The sequence below is a fragment of the Anoplolepis gracilipes genome, chromosome 3, assembly GCF_047496725.1.
Source record: "Anoplolepis gracilipes chromosome 3, ASM4749672v1, whole genome shotgun sequence".
Classification (NCBI taxonomy): Eukaryota; Metazoa; Arthropoda; class Insecta; order Hymenoptera; family Formicidae; genus Anoplolepis; species Anoplolepis gracilipes.
This window is the reverse complement of record NC_132972.1, coordinates 11733347-11756248: the sequence shown is the minus strand read 5'-3', so window position 1 is coordinate 11756248 and position 22902 is coordinate 11733347. Positions and strand designations below refer to the sequence as shown.

The window sequence follows — 22902 nt, the reverse complement described above, 5'->3', positions numbered from 1 at the left end:
ACAAATAATATGTAAAAAATTAACACAAAAATGTGAATTAGTGTAAGATTTATTTGTTAATTGCGTTGGTTTAAATCTTAGAAACGGTGAATATTAACTCAATGCAGAAAAGTTAAAATAACATAACGACAGTACGTTATATTAACATAAGAGTATGTTAAAAATTTAACACAAAAATTTCTACACAAGAAAATTTCAACAAAAATACAAAATGTTTTTTACTGTATAGAAACCTTGTATATTTTTCTTAACTAAAGTAAACTTTGCAATATTTCTTATTTGATACACACACACACACGCGCGTGCGCTCGCGCACGTACACAAAATGTTTTCTCAAATATGTTTTTCAAATAAATAAATGTCATTTATAAGTTGCGTTTTGAAATTTAGAAAATGAAACGTCAGCAAAAATAAATCGCACGATTAAATTTTCAATTTTTAAAGCTTGAGAGATTTATAAATCGGTTAAAGCTGGATTTCGAGAATTTTCAAGAAATGTAATTTAATACTTGAAAAAATTAAAATTTTTGTTTGTATAGAAGGTTTAATGTTTCGTGCTTTATTACTTATATATAATTTTTCCTTTAGCAATCTAAAAATATCGCGCAACTTTTAATAAGATTTGATGTAAATAAAAATAAAATTTATTTTAAAGCAATGCAATTTTTTATCTTGAAAATGGTATCTCTCGATTGTATTTTATAAATTTTATTAAATATTCTATAATTTATCCCAAAATACTAATCTATATGTATTAAATAGCTTTGAATTAAGCTTTTAATATGCTCTTAAGATCTTACAGAAATAAATATATGAACATAGAAAATTAAACAATCAATATAAGAAAACATAATACATCAATTATCATTAATTAATTAATTAATTAGTTAATTAAAACTTTTTACACACACACGTACATTTATGTATACACACACACACATACACACATATACACACACACACACATATATATATATAAGTGGTACAAAAACAATAATACTCATCACGTTAAATACACAAAATTTTGATGTAATTTAAGCAGTTTTTAATAAATTTTTACATTTCCATATTAAATATGATAATTTTCCGATGCGATAAAAAACTAGTAACATATGTGAAGTTGGCCTTCCCTTCCCGTACTTTCAAGTGCTATTTTCGGTGCTTTAAACTATTTCTAAAACTGATAGAAAATTGTAAAACTCTTACGGAGGCAATCAGTACTTTAATCATTTTTTTAAATTTGTGATAATAAGGGGTTAACTTCACATATGTAAATTAACATCAACAATTAAAAAAAATCGATTGTGTATATTCTTACTGACTTTCTCTCTCGCCACGACGTGGATAGAAAAACGGTCTGCAGTTGCATAGCTTTTGTATGTCGTAAATCTTGCAGTCGACAATACAGTCACTGTAAGTATACATTGTGCCACTATGCGTGGTGCGTATCTCTTCCGAGAAAATGCAATTGCGTTGATTCACGGGAAATTTCTCGATAGTATTAGTACTGAAGAAAGATGTTGCGGTTACATCCACGTACATCTCGGAGTTGGGCATCACGAGTACTTCCGTGACACCACCGCTGGATACATCCGGAAAATCAGTAGGATTAAACACGATAATCTGCAAAACGATAAATATATCTTACATTAAACTTTTATTTGTCTTTCACTTCTCTCTCTCTCTTTCTAATAAATATAATATTTTAATTATGGAATTAATGCATAAATATTTCTATAAACAGTATCATCGACAAGTTCAAGAAATTATTATAAATTGAAATATTATTAGTTCTAATTTGTAATGTTCTAATAAATTATTTTTTTAACAGAATAATTGATATAACAAATTGTGATGAGAGATAATTTGTAAATTATATTAGAAAGTATAATAGTATCTTGATTTTATGTTTGCCAATGAAATACTCGAGAATATTTGGTTTCTCACATAATATCCGATTTCTCATTTGGCATTATCCGGTTAGATTAATTTCGGTTAGATTAAAGAGAACGTCATCGAATTACATTCAGATGATCAGAGTTCAATATGAGTATCATTCATAAAACATTTATTGTTAATCTAACATTGCATACAATGTCTTTTTTCTCACTTGACTCGAATTCACTCGAAAGAGTTTTTGTAATGCTAGATTACATGTTTTTTTTACGTTATGCTGCTAAAAAGAAAAATCGTAATTTGTAAACTGATCTATGATTAATTATACTATTGACATCTTAAAATACTATAATGCAATCATGCTGTTTCTTTCACTGTATTTAATAAACTAACTTGATATTTTAGTAGAATGTAAAAATAAAACAAATCTTTTCGAAAAATTTTCATTGATATAAAAATCAATTAATTAAATAGTACAAATTCAAGTAATAGCTTGTTTTAATTATTTTGAAATATTTAAGAGATATATTAATGTTTTCAATATATTTATATTAGATATCCAAACAAAATATTCTGCACATACATAGTACTTGACATATTAGTCAAGTCTTCTTAAATTAACGAAGCTATAATAGCAAACACATAATCAATCAATATTAACCCTTGTCAGTCACTTAAAAAAAAAAAAAACTATCCTGTTGTAGTTTAAGCCTTCCTTAAAAAGAATGTATAGGTTTGATTTGCAAAAAATTAATTTAACATATGTAAAAAAATTGTTGAAAAAAAAAGTTGGAAAAGTGACTTTTTTCACAAAAACGAATGTAACTTTTTCAATTTTTAAGATATTTCAATTTTTCAAACGGTTTTCTCATCCTCAGATGATGCACTTTTCACTGATTATTGCAGTTTATGCGGATGTTCCAAAAAGTATATTTATTTTGAAGTATAAAGGTGCGATTTTTTGCGGACAAATGAAAAAGACATTTTTATGGAAAAAATAGCAATATATTTGAAGGTCCCAACTACCTGTAGATGGCGACATTTCCCTAGAAGGCCCATTTCCATTGGTTTACTGGGTCGTTTTCGAAATCAAAAAAACGCTGGGGTGTATTTTACCCAGTGTGACTGTTAAGGGTTAAGTACTATATTTTAGCATAATTTTCGTTTAAAAATATATATACATATATTTATAAAATATTTATTTAAAGAGTTAATTTGGTTAATCTTGCGATACATCTAAATATCAATAGAAAATGTATGATAAAAATATCTTAACAAAAATAGAATCTTTTAGCATGGTTTTATGAAAAATACGATTTCTTCACATAAGAATCATTATAGCCTAAAGTAACGACAGATTACATCATAATTGTGAAGTGGAGGACGAGCGCGATTATATCGTACTGCTAATGACTTTCGCGAGTTTTTTTATCGCTATGTACTATGGGCGAATGAAGCACAGGTGGCTTATAACGGCGTGGTAAGCATGGAAAAAGTTCAAGGTACAACGTGTTACTGATTACCTTCATCGCAGCAATAGGTTTGATGAATACGATAATTTAATTGAAATATATTGAGTGCATATATCTTGTACTTTTTAATTAATTTGCAAAAAATTATATCTTGCATCAATTATTATAGTGAAAAAATTATTTATCTGAAAACGATGTTATAATTTGCATTTATAATATATAAAGTACATCAGATTTTCTGAATTTTTTTGTGTAGATAAATTAATTTTTTAACTTAATTTTCGGAGTAGATTAAATTTAATAATTTAATAACATTTTATTAAATATTGTTTTTATCTCTGAATATATTTGTTATATTAATCGACAAATTATAAATCTATTAAGTGTACACGGAGAAAATTTTATATTAAAAATTATTATGGTATGTAATAACTATATGGACTATAAGGGTCATTTCAAGTTAAAATGCTATATAAAACTGTAAAAAGCGTCAATTTTACCATAGTTATCATTTTTAATATAAAATTTTCTCCGTGTAGACTTGTATCAGCTTGATAATAAACAAAGAATAAGATTTTATAATCTATTTGTCTTTATTTCTCTTTTTAAAGATTTTAAACATGACATTAATATATTATTTTTTAACAAATAGCTTTGTTCTTGAAACTAATTAATCGTTAGACATTTACTATTTATAATGAGCGAACTATATAACTTTCCAATTATGTGTATTAAATGCATTTAAAACATGACTATATTTCATGCTACTTCGCTATAAAATCGAACGTTAACGCTACTTTGGTATGATAAAGCATAGAGAGAATAAATCTTCATTTTGCTCGATTAGCCCCTTTTCATATTCAACACTTGTGGTAATAACTCGTTATGAGTCAAATATGACCCGTTTTCACAGCTCACATATAAACGAAGATATTTTCGGACAATTTTCATTGGAGAGCTTTTCTAAATTATAAGATCAGAATTATTTCGTGTGCAGAAAGCTAAAGATATTTTTAAAGTGACGTATATGTCTTTTGTTTCTGCGAATTAATAACATTTAGAATACATACCTTACTTTGTAAATATTTAAATGTAATTTTCAAAGTTAGCAAAGTAATTTAAAAAAATTTATTCAACATGAGTTTGCTGGATACGCTTAAGGAAACAAAAAACTTTAAATTCTTACAATTTGATTAGAACTATGAATTAATTAGGACTATTAATTGTTTTCCCCTGAAATTCTTCTACACGACTACATAATTTCTTTCTTTGTAATTATTTTAAACAACAGTTTATAACAAAACTTTTATATGAATAAGACAGATACGCTAATCAAATTAAATGAAACATTTTGTGTAATTATTTAGCTTCTTATAATGTAGACTAAACAAACACGTTCTTTTGATTAATTAAAAAAGTACCAGAAATTTGCTAGAGATTTTAATCTTGCATGAGTAATGAATAAATTTACCTTGATGGCAGATTTAATTTTAGCTCGAAAATTAAATCATTCTGGCAAATGGATATTAAAAGTCGCTGTTTAGTTTTCTCAACAATTGATTTTTGTAAATGACATTTAATACCGCTTTTACTTGCCTTCCAACCCATAACGGGCAGCATGGGAAAGAAATAATCATCCAAAAATGGATCCAGCACGACTGTTAATCCGCGTTCTATCCCAAGATTTTCCACTTTATGTGTGTATTTCAGTGGCGCTTTAATCACATCACTCATTCTGTTAACAGAGATATAATCACAGCCATTAATTTTTCAAGCAGCTAAAGCTTATATTTAACAACATTATAGATTTTTAAACTAAATAGCTCTTATTTTTTTTTCATGAAACATTAAACTGACCTACATTTGTCCATTATGAATTACTCAGAAGATTGTAATCAAAACATATAAGTCTTTTTGTTCAGCGTGAAAAACTACATTTATATTTGTATTATTTTATCATAAAATACTTTATCACACGCACATCATAAATCTATACATTAATAGACTAATAAAGTATAAACATCAATACTATATTTTATCATTATCACAACGATACTCTCTCTGATTATCACATAAAATATAAATAGCTCTTTTAATATTAAAGCATCTGTAAGAACAAAGTCACTAGCTATTAAAATTTTACAGATATATATCACAAATATTTTATAAATAGACAATAAAAATTGTCTTTTTTTAACTTAATTTAGATACAAATTTAATTCGAAGTTAATTTATTTTCTATTGCATTGGCCAATTAAGGAATATGTAATTACAAATCAGTGACATGCAGAAACTAATTAGAAGCATACACATGTGAACCATTCTATCTAAATATCAGGTCATGGCATTTAATCTTCTAATATGTCATGTATAAAGAAAATTAAAATAAATGGTAGTTCTATTTTTCCATGATACGATCTAATCGACAAACATTGTAGCAATTTATCAAAAGTAGTTCGTATTATAAATCAATTTTGCGACATTTTTAAATATATAATTAAAACTTATTAATAATATTAAATTTAATTAAAATTATTATTATTAAATTATTAAAATTAATTATTTTAAATCTGTATATATGTATATGTATACATATTTCAAATAATTAATTTAAAAAATATATGTACTTACATAATATATTTAATATATGTACTTACAAATATTATAATAAATTTAGATATAATAACAAAAATAAGTGACAAAATATTTTCATATTATACGCTACAGTAGTCTTAGGGAATCTGTTCCGTTTGCCTATGCTGAAAGAGCATGCCGTGCGGGCGCAAACTAGTCGAGTAAGCGGTTAAACTACTACATGTTGTCTGTTCACCATTCTGAAGGTACAGGATACTCACGCGAGAATGTCGTCGCCTTCACGTACGTAATTAAAGGTGCAACAGAATCCGTCCTGCGTCTTGCGAAACTGGAAAAGCGTCGAGCAGTTTCTGTAGGTCCCGTGCAGCTTACACTTTAGTAGCATCGCCATGCATTGCGGCGACAGCTGGAAAATTTAAGCGTACAACACGTGAATTGCCGACAACACCTCGCGCGATAGAAACGCTCGACACACGCGAAGTATCATGCATATAATGTTCCAATTTATTTCCATGAAAGAGTAAACCCTTGCATTTAATGTGTACAACTACATCACGTATAAATAAATAAAGTATTAGCCTTCGTGCAAATGATTTTTATTTTTGAGATTTATCAAAAGGTTGAAAGTTAAAAAAGATGAATTTATGCGGAAAGTACTCGCAAAAAATCGAGTATACTAGCATCAGCTTTTAAAAGAAATTTACATTTGAAATTACCTTCTCCAAATTTTGATTCAAACTTCCATTATTATATCATTCAATAGTAAAATTTAAAAATTATGGAATTATTAATTATTTAATTAAAAAAGAATTACGTAAAAAGAAAGAAATGTATCAAAAATAAATAAATTTGTATAGATAAAATTTTAATGCACCACATTTGGAATATAACATAAATTTGCATACGTACATTTTTCAATACTTTGGTAATGTCGTAGAACCCTTCATAATAAGTCATTAAAAGTTGATCAACCTCCAGATCATTAGTTCTCTCCATGACGAAATTGCTTTGGTAATGATTACCCAATTGCTTGACCAAATTTAAGATTTCACTCATTGACAGGTTCGTGATTTTTGCGTTAAAACTGAATTCAAAAAAGATTTTTTATTTTAAATGTATGTAGATATCATAATATTTCAAGTTAATAAGTGCATAATAATCTAAGCGTATCCGTCAAATACGCGATAATCATAATAACTCGTACAACACTTTCCCTAGTAGATGTATTCAACAACTTAATAAATAATTGCATATATAACGGATGATATTTTAATAGCGTCGTAAAAATTGACTTATGCATGTGTTATCTCATGAATCAACACGAAAAGTTCATATTTTTTTAAGCATTAATCTATACACTGATAGAATGTAATTGCATTTTAATGTTTCTTGTATTACAAGAATTTTTAATAGCGTGATTGTATATATATATTATCACGCTAATTAAATAATATAAATTTAGAAACGTATATCAATTACTGCTTTAGAAGCAACTTTTTGTTTACATCGTTTATTTTATTGTTACATATGTATGTATACCGTATAAAAGTATATATATATATATATATATATAAATGTATAAAAGAGTACTAAAATATGTTTAATAGTATTATAAATAGCTCTAAAAATACATCTAATACGTTTAATGATCGTTTATTCGAAATTTATAATTTATAACAACGCATTGATGTTTGAGTTCGGTAAAAATCGGTGTAATATTAATCGATAGCTTAACGAGGTGAAAACTTTTACGTTAAACCTACCTACAAAACTTCACGAAGGTTTCGGTTCCGAATCAACGATTCCGGAAATGTCTCTTCCATTACGGGGACGAAAGTTTGCGGGTAGCGCCGCACGAAACGGCTGGATTTTGGGACATTAACGCCCTATTAAATGAGCCGTAACCACGCCGATTCTACGCTCTCCATCAATGCGCAATGCATCGATTCGCTCTCGTTGCGTTCCAAGTGCGCGGCATCGAATTAACGATAATCGGCGTGCCAATTGACTCGGGACATCGTAAAAAGCAGAGTAGAATCCGATGACCGGTCAATTAAGCTTTCCGTATATATCGGACGTCAACCGTGGCAAATTAATCCTACCTATCCCAATCGAAACTCTCTATAGGAATATCACCATGGTTGGTGAACTCATCCTCAACCATGAATTCGCACCTATCAACCACGAATACACATCATTTGTTACACCACAATAGTCTGTAATTGGTGAGAATGTATACTCATCAATTACCCATTATTGCAATATGTTCTTATAATTCTCCGGATAATGTAATCAATATTTGCCATTGGCTGAGTGGCAAATAGCTATTACTAACTAACTCTAGTAACTTGTTTAAAAAAATGCTTAAAATATTTTTAATATCAATGCTATATAATTTTTTCAACAATTTTTATGATAGAATTTAAAGAGTTCGATCATTAAACTTAGGTCAATATGATTAATAATAATGCGTAATGCAATATTGATAGAGCGCCGTCAATGCTGCCAAATATTTGCGTAGTCGGTTTTATGCTAAAAGTAATTTATACGATCGAGTTGATATTCGAGATATTTGTGGATACGTGTTCACGTTGCACCGATAACTAGTGACCATTTTAATGCGCGCAGAGAAAATACGCCAAATGATATGTGTTAAACAGCTGGTGTAACTTTGAGTAATGCAGATCGATCGTGCAATTGGTACAATTGGTACAATTTGGTGCAAAGCAGCAAAATCATATCTACATGTATTTAAAATAAAACGTGTGCATCACCACCTCGCCGCTATTAGTGCAAATGCCAGTACATTTATTGTTTAATATACGAGTACACAAATGCGACTTGGGTTTATTTAATACATAAAATCACTCACATGTCGGTCGCCAATTTCGTCGCGGATCGCTGACTTATCCTATTAACAGGACAGATTGCGATTGCTGGAAATTCATCAGTGTGTTTTTTATCGACTGCGCAGTGGGATAGAAAAATTGGTAGAACGAAAAAAATATCGCTTGTCTTTTTCCCTCAAAATATAAAAATTTTTTTCATTTATAAATAAAATGTTATTTTTTTACATTTTCTCTTTTTGCTTAATACTGTTAATTTATACTACATAGTGCGTAGCAACAAAAATAAAAAAATAAAACATTTCCTGTTTTAGAGAAGAGTCATGTTTATCTATTAAGAATGTAAAGACATAACGAAAAAGTCAGGTGTTTTTATCGTGATTAATATTGATTAATATTTTTGTTAATGCTCAACTTTATTCTTTTAATATTTATTTAATTTGTTTAATTATTTTTTTCCTTTCTTGTTCTACCTTTTTTCATTTGGCACAGAATAAAATTTGAATATTTTTGTAAATTGTTACAATTGAGATTCTACAAGCAGTTTTCAGAAATTATTTATTTAAAGAAAAATAATAATAATCTTTTTTTTGTATAAACTTACATGATAGTTTTATCATAACACAAATAAATTATATAGTTCATATATTAGTTTATACTATACATCAAAAAAGAGTAAACAAATCTTTATAACTAAACTGCATGTAAAGTTGCTTAATCAATCATACCTGGAAAATTTAACTGGATCGTACTGTAACTATCCGAATCCATGGAAGTCAGTATAGGTGATGTCACATATTCATCATAGCAAAGATAAATTATAAATATCAGACCAGATATCATTACGCAATGTATTATGATCCATAGAATTCTGAAAGATTTTAATTAAGTCTGAAAAATTTTAATTAAAGATTTTATTGAAATAATTGCAAACTCTATATTACACATGTAACATTTTTAAAGCAGCAAAAGTCGTTGTTTCATTTGTTTAACTCATTCATTTTTAAAATAAAATAATTTTGTAGATACAAAAAAATAAGAATCTAGTATACGGCACGAATCAGTTGGCATCGAGCAAATGTCTAGTCTCGTTTCTACCGTAACGCGTTCATTACCGAATTCACACAGTGCTATTAACGTCACGTATGACGCGTAACGTTACATTAAATCAACTCGCGTCGCCGCATCGCGACGTGACTTTACCGGTTTTGTGGAATATTATGTTTTTTTCTTTTTCAATATTTTTTTTAATTTTTTTTTCTCTTCCGCTTTCGTCTGGCATTTGTTTCGTTTCGCGAAACAGGGTCATGATTTGTGGACGACCTGATTTGTGCGGTTCGCTATGAATTCAAGAATCCCTATTCCGCGGTACCCGTTAATCTCTCCGTGAAATGAGGATACACTCGTTAAACCGCGTAACTTTAATCATATGTTGCGCTTACGTGCGAACCGATGTAATGTACGAGTCCGTAGCGTCTCGCGGCTAATCCGCGAGCATGGTCTGCGCAGACCGCTTTTATCATTGCTTTGATAAAGGGCAGATAATCGTATTAGTGTGCCGAGCTTTCGAGTGCGCGAGTTTACGCTGTTAAATGGATAAATAACATCCAAATAAATCCCGTTTGAGGAAAGTTTCGTACAAAGGTTACCTTTATCAGATACAAAACGCTTGCTACATTATATACAATTCAATACATTTTCTCCTTTTCTCTAAAGTTGCAAATAAAAAAAATAAGACGCTAAATCCGACTTAATGAGTACGTATTAATAAATAGGATTTATGGAAGTAAATATATATATAAGACAAAAAGATATTTTTTCTAAGAAAAAGATATAAATTATTTCTTTCTTGAGCATATTTTAGATATATTAATTTAATAATAATAACATTTGATAGAGTTACAAACAAATGTTTGCACATTATTATATTTTAATAATTTATCTCATAATTATATTAATTTATAAACAATAAAAGTATTATACATAGTTGATAAATATGACAGAGCTTTCTCTTTTCTTAATTTTTTTTATTTATTGCTTCAAATATTAAAAAACACTCAATATGTAAAGTTTATTATTAATTAAAATAATGGCTAAAAAGTACAAAAACTTGCTTCGAGAGAAAAGTGCATTTAAAGTTTTTATTTTAACTTACAGAATACTTGAAGTAGAAAAGAATTTGAACACACAATTCCATTAACAGTCGACACAATTGTAGCTACTTATATACTTTGTAAGTTAAAATATAAATTATTGATAAATTTTTGTTAAAATATTTTTTGCATATCTTAATTATTTATATAAGATAAGAATATATTTTCAAATTATTTATAAATAAAATTAAAAAAAGATATCAATTTTTCTCATAATTAAAATATACATTTTTTAATTTTATATATATTTTGAGATTTTTGTATTTATTCATGCACAATTCAATAATTGTACAATATTATAATTAAATATAATTTTAAATATAATGCGTTACCTTTCAAACCAAGATTTTTGAGAATCGGCGAGATACTTTAAACTACTTAAACTGGAATACTGACAATATAACTTTAGATATTTTAATACAACTTTAAAACGGAATTTCATCGATGATCTTTGCGTATCTTTCGATATCCATGCTTGTGCAATATTGTTTTTATATTTAATGTGATCTTTTTCGGTCCACATTATAAATCACTTTTCAAATTACATAATCCAGAAATTAATAAACTTTAACCTGCAAAAAATGATTATTTATAATATCATATAATTTATTGTACATTTTATTTTAAAAGTATATTGTGTGTATTTATTATTTTATAAATTAAAATTGAAAAATAAATTAACTAAAAGAAGAGAAAAAGTAATTATAATAAAATAAAATTTGTAACTAATATATATTCGAAATTTTTATATAAGTATTTATAAACAGAATTAAAATATGTTTTTTTATTTTTTAAATTAAAATTTAATCTGTCTTTAATATACTTTACGATATAAGAGTAATAATATATTTATAAAATATTAGATAATACGTTGCAATGTCTCTTTTGTTAAATCTCAAAATTACAATTCAAAAATTCAAAAAATATATAACATACTATTTATTTCTCGAATAAAATATGTTCTATTAATATATGTATTTATCCTATCGTGTTAGTTAGATCCTACCTTCAAAGATAGCGATTTAACAAAGAATTTTATTAGAGATATTATAATTCCGCATTTAATGCGTATTTAGAATTTCCTTATGTCAAATAATTATCACCGCTTTAAATTTCGTAGAGAATGTGATCACGAAAATGATCAGCAATTTAAAAGTTTACAATAATCAAAAATTCTCGAATACACATAAAAGGAGTTTCTCATTTCAACAACTACAAACCGCGACCGATCGATCAACAAAAAGATATCCGCGTATACAATAGGGAACGAAACTCCCGTAAGTGCAATTACACGCAATGTTACAGGTGGCACACGTTATTCGGGGCACTCGCGCGACCATCTGGGATTACGACTGACATCGTTTACATCGAGCACTGTAAAACGCGCGTGCGGCCGATTGGCGTTGGTGGTCCGCGTTATGACGGAAGAGATCCAACAAGAGATCAAAATCGCGTGTATCTGGCATCGTTCAATTACTATTCTGCTACTTTGGTATCGCGTTCGCAATCGCTCGCCGGGTATGAAATTGCGCCGTTTGTCGCTTCCCCGACAATCTCGTGAATAGTTTATAAGTGTGCGGTAGGTATGCATGGCGACATATCACACCATGTAGTTTTTGTATGATAGAAAAAAGCAAAGAAATTTTTTTTAAAAGATTGCTCTACGTAGATCTGAATAATACACGTCCTGCTTTTTTTATAATGCACTGATATAATAATACGTTGTGTAATAATTTCAGAATACTTGAGAAAGCACATATCATAACATATAATATTAAAAGTAAATTTCGATATTTTATACAGATAAACAGAACATTTCATAAATATATATTCTATAAACAAAAATGACTCTAATAATATTAGTTAATGAAATAATTTCTGTCTAATGTGTAAAACGAATTTAACGCTGTAATATTTTACTCTCGCGCGTTAGAATTAATTTCGTAATATATTTACAGTAATTACATTATTGATACTTAAGTTTATAAAATCTATAAGTAGCATAATTGTATTTTTTAGAGAGGATTCTGAATACTTTTTTATATATAATATATTACAGCTATTTTATATTTTGTATTATATATTTGTGTAATAATATAAATTATTTGCATGTTTTTTATCATTAATTTTTTAAACTGACGGTATATATTGCATCTTCTATTCTCTATATCACGTATTTGAGGATCCTGACTTTAATAATGCTCATATCTTCTGAGTTGACTATATATAGAATATTATTACTGGATGACTGCAAACTGTTTGCATGACCGTCCACTAGTCCACTTAGATCTTATTACTCCAGATGCGTTATAGTTTCACAATACATTATAGTTTCTAAAGCAAACGAAAATGTAAACATGTCTCTGTCTTTCTGTCAACACTTTGCCAAGATGCTTTCGCTATGTGTTAACTTAACATCGCTAAGATAAATTGTATCCTTTGGACATGGCAAGAGATATTACGAGTATTTCTTCTTCCATAAATTTCAAAGTTATATATTTTCCAGCAAATAAGATTTAAGAAAATTATTTTTCTTTTTAAAACTAATAAAGATCACGGGTGCATAAAAAAATTAAAATATATTTTCTGTCTTTAAAACATTTTAAACAGTTATTTGCAACAGTGAATACGTAATAGCAACCATTTGTAAATATTATATTAGAAACATATTGTGATCATGCACAAAATTATTATTTATTTATAATTGCTATTTTTTCACAGCAAACACATAATACAAACGTGATTTTAAATTTTTTGATATTAATAATTTATTAAGAATTTCCTTTTTCTTGCTCGGTATATATTATATGTCCCCAATGACTTTAATATACTGAACAGATGTATGTACACGAATAATAAATTAATACTATCTAGTTCAAGATCAACATTTGCCCAAAAGCTTGTTCCACTGAAAGCTGCTTTATGCATTTTGTAGACAGGATTTAATCCATCTGCGAACACGTTTGTTCAATTCAAAGTGGTACGTGCAATTTCAAATCAACTATGGCAGGTACAAACTTTGCAACACTTTTGCGAATATTTTACTTTTGATCTTATTTGTTTGACTTGATATCAACACGCGTTATGTTCATACATATATATTTGCCTAAAGTTTTCACGTTTGCGATCTGGCGTGGAAAAAATCTTGAGAAATTCCGAAACTGCCAAACATATTCTTGACGAAACTGAGAACGTTTACGGCTCCTATTCAACTCCACAGACAACATTTCATATTTCACGTTGCCGTGCACAATCCATGTGTAAAACACACGCACGCGGAAATATATATGCGTAATTGTCTGGCAACCACGTTATATACATTCGTACTCGACATATAAGTACCTTTGCCTTGCTACAATCGCAAGAGTTCATTGTAATTGGCTGAAACTCGCGAAGTTTCTCACATCGTATAATTATTAGGCATCCGCCTTAACTCATAATCTATTTTACTGTATAATGTATACGTAATAATTTCCAAAATAACTATTCATATTTTTATATTTCTTGAAAGTAATGGATTGCAAAGCTTTAACAAAGTATAAAATGACAGAATACATTTCTCTCTCTAACAAGATTTGAAAATATTAAAACGTTTAATCTTGCAAATTGAAAACTTGTAATAAATAATAATTTACCATTAAGCTGTGGAGAAAGTAATTTCAATTTCCAAGTGAAATCTGTGATAGCAGATCCGGAACACTTGTTATCCAAGAAGCGCGAGCGTCTTTCGAGTGTTTCGCTCGTTCTGTGACGTTTCCGAGACGTATGAAGAGGATTATTCATGACTGTGTGACACACTGCCGGCGACGTCACGTCTCATCCGACGTTCTCGCGGACGAATCGCGGCCGTTTAAGTGTATTTTCGCTAATTAATCTTGAGATTAATTCGCTTTCGCCGGCGCGCCACGCTGGCAATCCAATTTAAATTGTGCAGGAAGCGGTCGGAGGGACGCGCATAAATTGCGTGCAACAAGGCGAGATGAAAGTTACATCGACGTGAATTTCTTACGGTAAGAGATGCAGCCATTCCTGCGAGAGAGCATTAAAGCGAATTGATGAATTTCGCACGCGGTAGCACGACAATGCACGCATTGCACAAGTTGTACGTCCTTCGAGAGTTTCCAATTGATTCTTAATTCAATAGTGGTGTACACCTTTTTGCGTGCGGCCAACTGTGTCTAGAAAATTCATGAATTTTATTCAAAGAAGAAATATGTACAAAAGCTATATATATGTATATTATATATGTACGCATATTTCTTCTTTGAAATAAAATTATATATATATATATAGGCATATAATACTCGTATTTTTAAAATTAAAAAGAGAATTAATGAAATATAGGCTTCCATTTTTTATATTTAATTTATATAATGCTATATTTAACAACTTTAATAAATATAAATTTTTATCTTAATTATCCCATAAATAAGAAATTCTTTAAACTCTTTTATTGTTAACTTTTTTAATATTAATTATACATATAAGATAAGAAATTAGTTTATATGTTAGATATATATATATAATTAGTTTCTAATTTTTTGAAATTTATTTTAGTCAACTTTATTAATAGATATTTGTTTCTTGTGTTGAAATTTCTAGTATATGTATATATTTCTAGTATATGTATATTTCTTATATATTTTTAGTAGTTATATTAACATATAATAAAATTTACTTTATTTATAACTCACTCAGTGTATTTTAATATACTAGAAATATAATAGAAAATTAAATTTCTATTTTATTTATTAAATTTTTTAATATTTTAACACGATAATGGTATTATTTTAATTATACATTATAATTAAGTAGATATTATTTTAATAATTATAATTAGACATTATTCTAATGAAAATTTCACATATATGATAATCTTTTATCCAATCGATATCTTTATCAGTTCTTTTCCTCTCTTCTCATTTCCGTCCATTTTATTACATTCAAAAGCACACGAAGATGTAATATTACTAATGGTTCAATTAATAACGAGCCATAAATAAACTGTTAAGTAATTGAAATGCATTCGACATTAATGTTTATTAAATCTTTTATGGATTAAAATTTACATGGTTAATGGCCATAATTTACCTTGCGTTGATTTGCTTCGTAAAAGCAGAATACAATGTAAACAACGTTGGTGCATGTACCACATAACATTTTTTTTCTGTAAACACTATTTGCATTTTAATTTTGTAATAATTATCGATAATAATCCGTAATTTTTTGTATTGATTTTAGAAGAGATTATAAACAACGAGAAAAATTTCCATCCGTCGAGAAATGCATTTAAAATGAATCTAGCTATGCTTTGTTAGCCCGGTCTGACTGGACGCGGAACGCTTTTTACAAATATGATAATCGCCAAAATTTTGTTGAATTTGTTGGGACAAAAGGAAAAAGGATTAGAGGGTGAAATAATATAGCCTACTTTTCTATATGTGCGAATGATTGCGAGAAAATGGAATTACAATACTGTAAAAGAATCATTTAAAAGCTAATGAATCGAGTGTTATTATATTTATAATATCTTTAAAAATTATAAAATGTTATTTGAAGATTCATAAAATATAGATGATGTAAATACATAGAAAGAAAATATTAATGAATCTGTATCTATTTCGATAATTTTTAACGTGATTTGGAGAAAACAAATGTTTCTTTTTCGATTGAATTGAATTTTTTAATAAGGATTTCTTAACAGTTTAAGTAACTATTTAGTTTTTATTCAATTTTAATTTTTAATTTTTAATAGAAATTTTATATATTGTTTTGGATTGCAAAACTAAAAAAAGAGAATTGCTTTTATTAAATTAGAAATTAATTTTAATGTGATATACATATATATACATATATATAGTTTTTCTTTCGATAAATGTAGATTCAAAAGAGAAATGCATTATGCATTTTGTAAAATTCAGGGCTTTGTAGGTCGTTAAATGAAATAAAGAACTTTGTATACAGCGATTGTCTATTTGTTTTTCATGCTTTCTTATCTGCCATTCCCAGCCGTTTTCTCATTTTGAGATGGTTTAATATAAAACGATACCAAGCCGTTTTATTGAGTGCATTCGAGTGGATTTCTTAATTCCATTTCTTCCTATAATAACAACGCTAAATTCACTTAAAAAATTTTTTATAAAAATTACTCCGGTTTCTTCAAAATTACATTAATTACTATAAAAAAACAGTTCTGTTAAGTTGATTTCATCATTAACATTATTTTTTTGTTATTTTATTTTGCTAAAACTTTATTTGTTGCATTAATAATATTTTATTTGTATTATATAAGCGTTCTACATATCAAATATTTTTCTATCAGAGTAAATCTGAATGTGTGTGATGGGTTTATTAACAAGTTGGAGAAAGTTTCAAAAATAATTCTTTAAAATTAAAAGTATTTTATAAATTAAAAGTAGGATAAAAGATATTTTATAAAGTAAATTTTAAAAATATACCTTAATATAACTTGTTTCTTGTTCAATTTCAAAATTATATTATATTTACATATTACATACTAACTTTATTTTGACAAAAGACTTACTTCCTGCTTTTTTCTGTATCAAATATTTTTTACCGATAATATAATCAAAAAATTGAAACAAACAAATGAGTTTTCATCAATTAGTCCTTTTTATATAAATATTTATAATTACTTTTGATACATAAAAATTTTATATCTCTACAACTTATATTAATTAATTGTTCGCAAATCTTTGAAAACTGTTCGTACAATCTCAACTTATAAACTTTGTCTCTCATAGCATGCCTAGTTTACCAATGTAATAATCTGTATTTTCAGTCTCTAATGGTTAGATATGAAGAAAATTTAAGAAGATTAAAGAGATTGTTAAAACTGTTCGATGAATGTCCGATGGGCTGTAGCGTCATAAAAGCGTCCTTACAACTTTTCTGAAACAGTTCGTGCTGTACGAAGCAACACGAGCTACCATTCGAAGGTAGGAAGGAAGGAAGGAAGGAAGGAAGGAAGGAAGGAAGGAAGCGAGTGCTTTGTCGACCGTAAATTGAACTGACGTCGCTTTTCCTTCCGATCTTCTTTTACCACTCCTTTTAATCAAGCGCGTTTCCTGTTTTTAAGCCGACAAACTCTTCTCTCTCTCTCTCTCTCTCTCTTTGTAATTAATGCATTAAAGAACGGCCAAACCGTGCATTTACCTCATGCTTTAGGCAAATAAAAATTTCAACTTTAAATGAAATTCGTGAAATAAAACACTTTGCGTGTATTTGTGAAACCGCAGACAGTTCTATGAAAATCACTCCTCTACCGTAATTTCTATTACTACTATAATACAATTGGATAGTTTTATGTAAAAAAGAATCCAATAACACATATTTAAATACTTTTAATTAAACACTTTAAATGTTTTAATCAATATATATTATTTTCACCGCAATTTGCCAAATCGATTTCGATTAATTCAATTTTATCACCATTCCGAGAAAGAACAAAACCAAATTTACAAAAAATCTCTTTTTTTGTCTCTCTTGTAAACAATGATAAATACATTTCATAAAAGAAAATGTAATTTCTTTTAAAGCTTCAAAGCTGCGTGACTAGATCTTCAAAGAAACAATAGATTGCTTTGAAAGCTTCTAATGTCAGGGCATCAAGAAAAGCTTGCGCAGCATTTTAGAAAAATTTAATTCTTGAGTAAAAGTATTAAATAAATATCACTAGAATTCGGAAATCTTAATACTCGATGGCAAATCTGTAATTGCGTAATTAATGCAATTTAAGTTTAGATTAAATTTATTAAAGCCAAGATGTGTAGAATTGCCGCGATTTGCATAAATGAGCCAGTTTCGAATCCCGGATGAATAGAAAAATCCATTTAGGTTGATGGCACGACAGACGAGCGAAAGAAAATCAGGGTGGCTACACCGTCGTAAATTCAATTATGTTCGCGAGATATGACGGCCGACGTAATCACGGCGGATATTGCATCGCGCAATCTACCCGGGCGCCACGATTGTTGCCCCGTCTTTTTCCACGTGCGAAATATACGAATCACAATTGCCCTCTCGTTGTGCCGAATGGGGTCCACGGACCCCAGTTTGCTTCGTGGGAAAAGTAATTTTGTCGAACCGGTAAATTTTTCTCTCCAAAATGCATTGTAACATTAACTTACGAAAAGAAATCGAAAGAAAATGATCTAAAAAACTATTTAAAAAAATAATAAAAATTATGATAGAATAAATCTCCGTTTTAAAAATCGATATGTCATGTAAAGATATACCTCTCCCGAAAGGAGTAAAAAATTGCGATCTAGCTTTTTCTAAGTATTTTCAGCTTTTTAATAAGCCATTCTTAAAAAAGACGTGTTAAATAAAAATTCACAAGTATTGTTTGTTTTTCGCGATGCTGATTGGTTATTTCAACGCTGTGCCGTGCGTCACATATCAATAAAAGTCTGTTAACGCTATGCAACGTTTTTGACAATTTAAATATTTAGTTTGTGGAATTTTAATTTAATTAATTTTTATTTTGAAATAACGGAGAAGTAGACTTAACATGTAAATAATTTAGATAATATCTATTATAATTTAAGTGATTATTTGTTCGTCTAAAATGTATTTAAAAAAATAATAAAAATAAATATATAAAGAATGAAGAAAAGATTATTTTATATATCTCTTATGTAGCTATTACTTTTCTATAATATACTTTTTTTGAAACGTGAAAAAATATTTTTTTGCCTATTTTTAAAGATAATTTGCACAATATTTTTAATTACGTGCAAAGAATAAAATATGACTCATAAAATTATTGAAAGTATTAATTAAATATTAAAAAATTTAATTAAATCTTCTAAAAAAGTAGCTATTCCAAAATTTTTTAAGAACAAAACAATATTAGGCACTTTGTATAGTCTTCTAAAGATATTTTGTATACCCTTGCATTCACCGTATTATATGTGTGTGAAATTTGTACAAGTAAGAATGATAGACTGTAAAATCGAGCCAATAATTTTTCTCCAGATCGCAAGGTATTCGCGAGCAGATTAATATAAGTAGTCCCCGGAACAAAGCCAACATTGCGCGCACGCGATTCAACATTCTCTGACCTAATAATTCTACGATAATTTTATCAAATACCTAAAGATGAAACGATTATTCCGCATTTTTTAATAAGATGCTCATGGGAAAAAACTTAACGTTTTTATCAGGATTACTGAATAAAGAATTTCGATTTATAAAATCTGATAGTTTCAAAAAAAAAAAATGATAAAACTATTATTGATAAATAGTTCTAAATTTACGTAAGTTCTCTAAATTTACATAAGTATGTCTTTTTTATGTTTTGACATTGAATTGCATCTTAACTTGTGAAATATATATTTTAATTTCTTTTTAATATCAGTGATATACTGAAAGTATAAGTCAATAATTAAGATTGTCTGATTAAAACACCATTATCGAGTATTATTACGTAAAGTATTTATTCGTGCTACAGTTCGAGATACGATTAACGGCACACTGTTGCGCGTTTGAAAGGAGTCATTGCGCGTGACTGACATAACTGGAATCAACTTCGTTAACTTGCTGAAAATTAAGGGCGACATAATTTGTCTTACTTCTCGGTGATGAAGGTACGACAGTTCAAGTCTCGCGAGATATGTACATTTCGGTTACGAGCTTGGCCAAACATGGCGAATTAATTGAAGCACTGAGACTATAATGGAATTAGTTTTCGTCAATTTCTGAGAAGAGAATCAAAATGAAGTATCAAAATGAGTAATCAAAAACTTAAATTCAAGTTTAATTAAATAAAGAGAAATTTAGTGTATATTATCATCCCCATACAATTATTATTGATACGCGCATCAATTTTTAGAAATTTAAAAGAATAATAATGACAGTTTTCTATGTTCAAAAGTTCGCTAAAATTTTTTTAACATGCTGCCTCTATGAATTCTGTGACTTTTCGTTAGAACTACTCACAAACATGCGATATTGATTATTGATGTGCTCAGAAAGTATCACAAATTATCGAAATATTTTATATTTTAAATATGTTCACAGATACATGATTATTTAATATTATCTCTTTATTTTTCCCTTTCTTTCATATTTATATCCATTTTATATTAAAAATCTAATATGACATTTATAACAAATCCTCAAGATTAAAATAAAAAATTTTACACTCACCCATAACAGCAACGGTGCGACGAGAGAAGTTATAGCACATAATCGTGATGCTGTAAAATAGAAATAGATATATAAATTATAAAGCAATATTAGAGGTAACTAATGTATCAAAAATAATTATTAATAATTACAATATTTATTAATTAAAAAATATAATAAATAAAAATTAATTTAAAATTAATTTAATTTTATATAAATTATTTAAATAAATAAAAACCTTAAATATAATATCTTATATATGTGTGTGTGTGTGTGTGTGTGTGTGTGTATGTTTACATATAAAAATAATTATTATATATAAATATATATTTTTTAAATATTTCAAAATAAAACAAATTCAAATACTTTTTACATATATGTATGTACATTACATTTTGTGATAAAAAATAAATTGCACATATTTCCGTCTCTTTGTCTTTTTCTCTCTTTAAAAACATGAACAATTATTTTTAGAAATAACAAGTAATAAATTAAATAAATTATAAATTGTTTACCTCATGATTGCTTCATCGTCGCCCGATACCTTCCCGGGCCTTTCCCTTCCTTTTTCGAGTCTAATCAGCAAAATACGACTGCGTGATTTTTACACGCTTTTACTATCGACGTTGATATGATGCAAATTTTATTATATCGCAATAAGAGAACAATGCACAGAAACAATGGTTGTACGAAGTTACGATCTGTTCAACATCCGAAAATCGCATGACGAAATTCACGCACGAAATTCACTGCGACGACGCTACATCCGTTGCTGACAATAACACTTCATTGATATCACACTTACTAACACTATATTGACATTGATGTGACGCTGCACTATACTCTGATAATATGTATATAGAGAAATATTATGAGAGACGCGCGCGCGTTTCAAATGCAATTATCCATCATAATTGTTAAAATTATCAATATATCTATAAATGTATAATAAAAATATGTTAATACAAAAAATGAGAAAAGAACAATTTTTTTCAGATTCAAATTTTTCTTTAAATATCTAAAAATATGCAAGTTTCAAAAAAGACGAAGAAATATTTATTTTTATACATTGAACATTTATTTCTATTTCCAATGGATGTATATTATATACAAAATATATACATTTCGATAAATGGTCTGTAATACTTTTACAAGCTCATTGTGAGACTTAATCAATTGCATGAGCTAATTACAATAATCACAGCGAATAATTACATTTGGTATCTCTCGATACTTCTCGCAATCGCGTCTCAAAAAATACTACGACGATACATTGAAAGTCTTTAGCTTCTTTGCTCGAGTTTCGCTGCGTGAATGTCAACACAGAAAGTGACTACTATGTGAATACATTAGTACTCTATACATAAGAAACAAGGTCAAATATCGTACGATGAATGTATCATGACTTTTCGTTACATGAATTCTTCAATCCAACGATTCATATTTTACTTTGCGTTCTCAATTCGAAAATAACAAATAAAATGTATTTAAAACAATAATACAACAAAAAATTTAAAATATAAAAGTTTTAAAAAGAAGGAAAAAGTTTCTGTATATTGAATATTTATTTCTATTTAAAATAAATATATATTATGCGAAATATATGCTTTGAAAAATTACTTGTATTTTCACGTGTTATTTGTTGCGAGAATTAATTATACTAACTGATATTCGCTAATTATAATAATCATAGCGAATAATTGCGTTTGTCGTTTCCTGGTACCTTCCACGATCGTGGCTCAAAAGATAATATGATTGACTATACAGAGAGCATACACAGAGCGTTTC

General features: G+C 28.0%; 1 protein-coding gene across 4 annotated transcripts in view; it reads right to left on the bottom strand.

Annotated features, from left to right (window-relative positions):
- LOC140664088 (sodium channel protein Nach) overlaps positions 1-22435 on the bottom strand; it is a 28833-nt gene extending 6398 nt beyond the window's left edge. The window contains exons 1-11 of one of the 4 annotated variants that reach the window (XM_072888818.1): positions 22330-22435; positions 21630-21958; positions 21136-21185; positions 14598-15140; positions 11295-11534; positions 9538-9680; positions 8836-8899; positions 6873-7047; positions 6224-6369; positions 4965-5103; positions 1323-1623 (exon numbers count right to left, since the gene is read on the bottom strand). In XM_072888818.1, coding sequence (XP_072744919.1) covers positions 1323-1623; positions 4965-5103; positions 6224-6369; positions 6873-7047; positions 8836-8899; positions 9538-9680; positions 11295-11485 — 1159 coding nt within the window. In that variant the 5' untranslated portion in view covers positions 11486-11534; positions 14598-15140; positions 21136-21185; positions 21630-21958; positions 22330-22435. Of the gene's footprint in view, positions 1-1322; positions 1624-4964; positions 5104-6223; positions 6370-6872; positions 7048-7726; positions 8138-8835; positions 8900-9537; positions 9681-11294; positions 11535-14597; positions 15141-21135; positions 21186-21629; positions 22050-22329 lie in introns of those variants that run through there. The other 3 variants (XM_072888817.1, XM_072888819.1, XM_072888820.1) reach the window with 3 other exon arrangements.
- Positions 22436-22902: the final 467 nt, after the last annotated feature.